The sequence below is a fragment of the Carica papaya genome, chromosome 5 (assembly GCF_054855325.1).
Source record: "Carica papaya isolate Zhongbai chromosome 5, ASM5485532v1, whole genome shotgun sequence".
NCBI classification, from domain to species: Eukaryota; Viridiplantae; Streptophyta; class Magnoliopsida; order Brassicales; family Caricaceae; genus Carica; species Carica papaya.
Genome location: NC_142313.1, coordinates 7,488,167 through 7,495,266, shown reverse-complemented (window position 1 = coordinate 7,495,266; position 7,100 = coordinate 7,488,167). Strand labels below are relative to the sequence as shown.

The 7,100-nt window shown below is 31.7% G+C and overlaps 1 protein-coding gene across 1 annotated transcript; it reads left to right on the top strand.

The window, feature by feature from the left end:
* The first annotated feature begins 328 nt into the window (after positions 1 to 328).
* On the top strand, positions 329 to 3,941 carry LOC110825646 (Heavy metal transport/detoxification superfamily protein). The gene is made up of 3 exons (XM_022056122.2): positions 329 to 636; positions 1,317 to 1,392; positions 3,137 to 3,941. The coding sequence occupies exons 1-3, from the start codon at positions 631 to 633 to the stop codon at positions 3,640 to 3,642; spliced, it is 588 nt and encodes a 195-aa protein (XP_021911814.1). The 5' UTR covers positions 329 to 630; the 3' UTR covers positions 3,643 to 3,941.
* Positions 3,942 to 7,100: the final 3,159 nt, after the last annotated feature.

The window sequence follows — 7,100 nt, the reverse complement described above, 5'->3', positions numbered from 1 at the left end:
GTAGAGACGCAGCAGTCACTCGCGTGGACACGAGTGGCGTGGGGAAAGCGATACTTCTTTTCACTGCGTTCATGTTCAGAAACATACAAAACTATTCTGAGGGCATTATATACATGTATAAATAGGAAATATAAAATTTAATTAAATATTTAACAAATATCCTAAGAAAAATAAAAATTACTAAATTGATAAAACCGTAATTATTTTTCAACTTTTTGTGATAAAAAATGCTAAAAAAATTATTTTGATAATTTAAATATTTTAAAAAATGTATATGTTGAATTCAAAACCGCTGGTATATTAGACCTCCACTTCACCACCACCCATCAGTGGTTTTACGTTTTCTTCAATATTCATGTGCTGAGCTTCTGCTGCAGCTACTTTTTTTCTCTTTCCTATTCTGCATTTCTTGTTTCGATTCGAATTTTCTTTTGCTTTCAAATCTGTCCAAATCCCTCTTATCTTTTTCTCTGTCAAGAATAATTCGATTTCGTATCCTCTTTCTCCTCTTCTTTTTTCTTTTTCAACACCCACTTGCTCCTTTTTTTCGCTATCCCGATCGCTCTCTAACATTCCATCTTCTCTCTTCTGGTTTCTTTCTCTGTTTTTCCCTGAAAAGGCAACTCAGAAATGAAGGTTTGATCTCCACTTTCCTGATTATTTTATCATTTCATATATATTTAAGGAGTAGTATTCTGTTCTGATTCTTATTCTTCTTCCTCTTCTACTTTCGCGGATTCGATTCTGATTCTGATTCTCATTCTCATTCTTCTTCTTCTACTTCCACGGGCTTTCACTTTTCATGATTTCTTTAATTTAATGATTGGTTTCGGAGTAATCAGAGGAGCTTGCTTAAGTTGATGAGTTTTGGCTTGAATTCACCTTTTGCCGTTTTTGATCTATTTGATTCCTAAGAGAATTTTTAATTTATTTCGTTAAATGGATGAGTGTCATTTAGGTCTCTTTCTGACAAAAGTTTTAATCAATGCTCTGATGTCATTCTTACTGAGCTTAAAACTTGTTTGTTTATTCCGATTTTTGACTGTCGGTCTTGTTTGGTCAGTGAGGAATCGCTTTGAATTTCTTTTTTTCTTTTTGGCTCTTGTATTTGTTTGGATATGTGGAAAATTCTTTTATCTAAATAGTGATAGTTCACTTGATGAGTTAACGAGAAAAGAAACGCAATAAAATGATTCCGGATCTTTTTATTGAATTCTGATTGATCTAGTAACTTGATTGGTTAGCAAAATAAATTTCTTGGTTGATTATGAATTTCGATTCTTGTGAAGCTGATCTGATCTCTTCTTTTACTGCAGAAGGTTGTATTGAAGCTGGATTTACATGATGACAAAGCCAAACAGAAGGCTATGAAGACAGTCTCTACTCTTTCAGGTATCATATTCTTTTCACTGGTTTTTTTTTTTTATAAAAAAATTAAAGATTATTATCATTCAAATTTCACAATATCAGAGAAAAATAATTCAATGAGATTTTTTAATTACATAAAAATATCAAGTCTCAAATAATTTACATTACATTTCAAAATATGAAAATCTTAAATTCCTGAATTATGATCTGATAATCATATTACAAAACACAAGGAACTCCTCACATAATTCATCAAAAGTAAAAAAAAAAAAAAAAAAAAAAAAAAAAAGAAAAAGAAGGTGATTAACAAAATATTGATTCGGAAATTTTAGAGAAAAAGAAAAAACTGCACATTTTTGACGAATTACAAGTAAAATGTTATATCATAATTTAAGATAACATAAAAAAATATATATTATGTTCATATAATTTTGCCCTTTAAAAGTTGTAAAAGCTGAAAATATTAGTGTTGCTTATTTTTTGTTTATTTTTTTAAAATATTTAGAATTTAAATGTATATAAAACCAAAAAAGAAGGGTCGGTTCGTCCTCTAACGAAGTGGCGCGGCACATCACTACATCAGTCTCTGTTAGTAGTAGTTTGTTTGTCTTTATTGAATTGCTTGTTTGTTACGTGTGGTTAATATGTTTGTTTCTATTTCTTTTTTAAAATTGCTTCTTTATTACGTATTTCAATTCTTAACTTATCTTCAACTCACTTTTGTTTTTCAGAGGACACTTGTTTATTTATGTTTTAATAAGCTATTATGTTAAATTTAATATTATATAGATAGAACATAATTTATTATGTTTCATAACGTTCTACTCTGGTGTGGATGCTCTCAGAATAAATTTTCTATTCTTATTTTGCGTTGTGGGTTGAATTTTCATATCAAATAATTGTAGGTGGGTTTGGAGGTGAATCTGACACACTATTTTCTAGCTACTACATATGAAGATCGATATGAAAAATTAGAACAAAATTAATATGAAAATTAGAAGAAAATTTGACTAGAAGTTGAATGAAGAGTGAAACGAGAGCTGTTTCCTTTTGTGGTACCTAACAAGTAAGAATTATGAGTGATTGACTGTTAGGATGAAAGTAAACTAAGGTGAACAAACTTTAGAAAAAAGTACACTCTTCATTTATTTCATTTTAGCTGAAATTTTGCTGTTGTTTTCCTCTTTGTACTGTTTGAATAAGATGCTATAGTAAGATGCTTTTTTCTTTTAAAAAATCGTAGTACTATCATGAGTATTTTGTTAAAAGTAATTTAAAATGATTGTATATAGAAAAAATTTTGTTATATATATATATATTTCAGACAATTGAAGCCCCACCTACTTCATTTGGAGGAAACTGTTTATGGTTGTTAAAGCCTAAACATCTTGGAAACGTGATTTTTGCATTTCGTAAGTTTTATTGAAAAATTATGGAATATAAGTTTAAATAGACCAATCACGATTCACAATCATGAAGTTTTTTAACTCGTTCCTGAATAATTTCTTACTAATTGGGTATGTAGCCATTTGAGAAAAAACAAAGACTATTGTCAGAAGCCCAAATAAACATGCCTGCAAATTTTCATGGTGTTCATGGCTGTCCTTGCAAGGTAGTGTCTTGAAGCTGTTTGAGGTTTCCATTAATGGGCCCTTTAGTTTGTCTTTTTCTGTGGCACGATGATTGAAAAATGTGAAAAACTCCTGCAGAAAATTGATTGCACTGGGAAAACAAATAATTGACCAGAAAACATGAATTGTTTCTGCAGGAATTGATTCGATTGCCATGGACATGAAAGAAAAGAAATTGACAGTGATAGGAACAGTTGATCCTGTAAACGTAGTGAGCAAACTGAGAAAATATTGGCCAACAGACATCATCTCAGTAGGACCAGCCAAAGAGCCTGAGAAGAAAGAGGAGCCTAAGAAAGAGGAGCCCAAAAAAGAAGAGGAAGCAAAGAAAGAGGAACCCAAGAAAGAAGAGGGCGAGGCAAAGAAGGATGAGCCCAAGAAAGAGGAAGCAAAGAAAGAAGAGGAAAAGAAAGAAGAACCCAAAAAAGAAGAGAAGAAAGATGAAGAGAAAAAGAAAGAGCAACCTGCGCCTGCACCTGCGCCTGCACCGCAGCCGCATCCGCATCCCCATCTGCATCTGCATCCGCTGTACGACCCGAGTTACGAGCTTGTCAAGGCTTACAGAGCATACAATCCGCACATGACCACACACTACTATGTTCAGAGTATGGAAGAGAATCCAAATGCTTGTGTTATTTGTTAATTAATTAATTTCCTCTTCTAGTTCTTTTTTTTTTTTTTGGCTCTGGAAAAGATTTAGCCAAGAAAGAAAATGATGGGAAATTAAAGAATAGTGTTTTTTTTATATGAGATGTGGATGTACCTATTCTGGATGTCATGATCATCAATGCTAAAGGAGGCAACAACACCCCAAGAAAGAAAAGATGCGAGAGAGAAAAAGGTTTATTTGTATATAGAAGGTGATGTTCCTCCATTTGTCTGTTATTTACATATAAGTAATCTGTAGGGTGAATAAATAAAATTTTGGCGTTTTGTTTTCAATGCTTAATTAGTCTATTTATGTGTTTTAAAATTAAATTAAATCAAATGAAATGGTTTTTTGGTTTAATTTCATAGAATTATGGGATTATAGAACTTAGTAGTGATTTGATTGGCGATGTCTGTCTGTGTTGTGTACAAGATGAGGAGAGAATAATGATGTGGACCTGAAGGATTTGTGGTGGGGGAGTATGATCTTTCCATCTCCTTTTTTATGAGGAGGCCTTGACTTACTTCTCATCCGTTGGTCGGTTTGAATTTCAAACGATTCATTATTGTTGTTTTGTGGGTTTTACTGGTTGTGTGTGTGTGTGTGTGTGTGTGTCACTTATTTGCTGGAAAGCATATTATAATTATGTTTGTTGTGTAATTTTCTGCTCTCACAACTTCATCTACTAATATCTTTAAATTATCTAAATTCACTTTATTTTGTAATTTTAAAAGTTTCCATATTAAATTGTACCGTATAATTTTTTTGAAAAAAGTTCTTTACCACGACAATAATACCTTACAAAACACAAACATAAGACAATGCATTTGTTTCATGTTGTATCTGTAAAAAGTCCAAACTTAAAAGAAATGAATATATATTGTAAAAGCAGAAGCAATTAAAAGTTTAGAGTTTACATTTTTTATAAAATGAATCGGTTTGAAAATATCACTTTAAGAAAATTTTCAATAACGAAATAAATAAATAAATAAAACACAACTAAAAATCATATGGAGTTAACATTCGCTGGACAACTCAGATAGGATGCGAGAGATAGCTTTATTCGTAACCTTCTTCTTACTGTTCAAGATCTGGATATTAGTCTTTCTGATATGAAAATGGTTAAATAGAAAGATAAACTACACTAATCAAGTAATAATATCACGATTAGCACCGATACCAAAAATCAAATATTGGTAAAAATCGTAAACAACCAATGGAGTCATTATTTCTTTTTAAATAAATTCATTTAACATAAAAACTGTTATTTTCATACTTACCCTTATGAGTTTCTAAAACCAAACTATAAAAATAATAACTAGAATAACATTTTATTTCATATTTAAATGAACAATAACAGTAAAATTATCTTCTTACTCGCTTACCAATGTCTCTGGGGGTCCATAGGGATCTCCCTTATACGTGAACCAAATATTCAATTTATTATTTAACCGATCATTTCCATACTTTGTCCGATAATAGGCGTGAAACATACCATCGCTTCAATACTCCGTCCAGGCTGAGGGTGAACTATACCTCTCAATCTCTTTCGGTATGAAACTTCTTAACCTCGTTCGATTGAGATAATATTTACAGTACGATTTTTTCTATGTATCGAAACCGTACACCCTTCCTCATGGTACCCGATAAACCTTTCATACATATATTTACATCATTAATCAATTACCAATTACATACTAACATTTCAAATTTACAGATCAACAATAAGTTATACAAATAAACAATACGAAAATCAAGAAAACATGATTAGGACATTTATTTTAAATAAGTCGATAGGGGAGAATAATCAGTCAAATAATCAATGAACAAGAAAGTAATTAAATTAAATAAATAATAACAATTTAGACAGTATAGAAGAAAATAAACAATACAGCTAAGGCAATTATACACTAATAAGTTCTGACTCCATTGATAACCTGTAATTAATTTAGGAATTTTTAATTTTTATAAAACACATCGTTATTAGTTATTAGACTTTAATTTACTGTAACATCAGAAAATGGTGAGAGATTTTTACACCGGATCGGTGCTTGAAATACTGTCTTTTTCACTGCACCTTCTAACTGTTCTCAAGTTTCCTAGATTTTTCCTGCGGAAATAAAGAACACGCGTCACGTATCCAGAAGTACCCAAAAATGCCAAAATGAGCATTTTCAAAATTTTTCGGCTAGTTTAGGGTTTCGACACAGTGGCGTTGGCTCCGCCGCCTATAATGGTGGTTCCTCTCGGCCTGGTCGTTTTCAGCCGATTTTGGCTAGTTTTGGCCCTTTTTTCATGAAAACCTATACAAAAACAGGGTTAGGGAGTCTCTATCGGCGGGAAAAAAGAAAAATTGAGACTCGATATGACAGCTTCTTTGTTCATCTCCTGTAGTTGGGGCTTCTCTTTAGCTAACCTGCAACAGAATGAAACGAGGAACACGACGGTAAAAAAATCGAGGGAAACTGGAAACGGAAATGAGCTCATTGGAGGAGTTTTCGGGTTGCGGCTGCGACGGTTCGGCCGAGCTCCGTTGGAATTTTTGGCTCACTCTTTGGCTTTTTGGCTCCGATATGAGTGTGGGGAGGTTTAACATTCAATTTCGAATGGAAGGAAAAAAGTTTTACCTTTTCGGCATTGGTGGTGGCTCTAGTGTGGCGGTGACAGTGGCCGATCTTCTTCTCTGGTGACTGATTCGCTTTCCGACCGCCTCTCTTCTTTTTTTCCGATATCTTCTCTGGTGGTCGCCTCTTATTTCTACTTTATCCCTAATTTTTTAAAATAGTTTCAAATAGATCCAAAATTTAATTTTTTTTTCAAAAATTTACAAAAAAATTAAAAACTAAATTATTTTAATTATTATTCCATTAATATTAAATTATTCTGGCCAAATTTTAGAGCTCAAGTGTTACAATACCATTTGAGTTGCCACGCCAATTCAATTAACTTTAGTTTTTTTTTTTCCCAACCAACAATATGGGATTACCATTTTGGTATTTGATATCCTTATATTCTATTTAAATATTATAAGTTTATATTAGTATATCTAACACACAGTGATTGATTTAGTATGATTGATAATTTAATTTATTAATATGTTAATTAAATTATCATATTAAATTTTAATAATGAAAATATCGATTAAATTTTTTTATTTTGAAATAAACAAAACAAGTTGATTTATTTATTTATAATTAAAAGAATAGTTTTCTTTTTTTTTTTTCAAAAAAAATAGAGAAAGAATTAGTTGGGTTAGTTGGGCGCTCGTGAGATCTTAGAAGTGCAGCGTGTGATGAAAGCTAGGTACGATTGTGTTGTGTTCAAAGCCGAAGGGGACCCGGTCTCTTTCTTAATTTGGTTAACGAAAAAGACAAGTAATAATAAAATCCAAAAAATAAATTACTGTCTTCCACATGTGTCTTCACAGTACCATTATTCTACAATATTATATT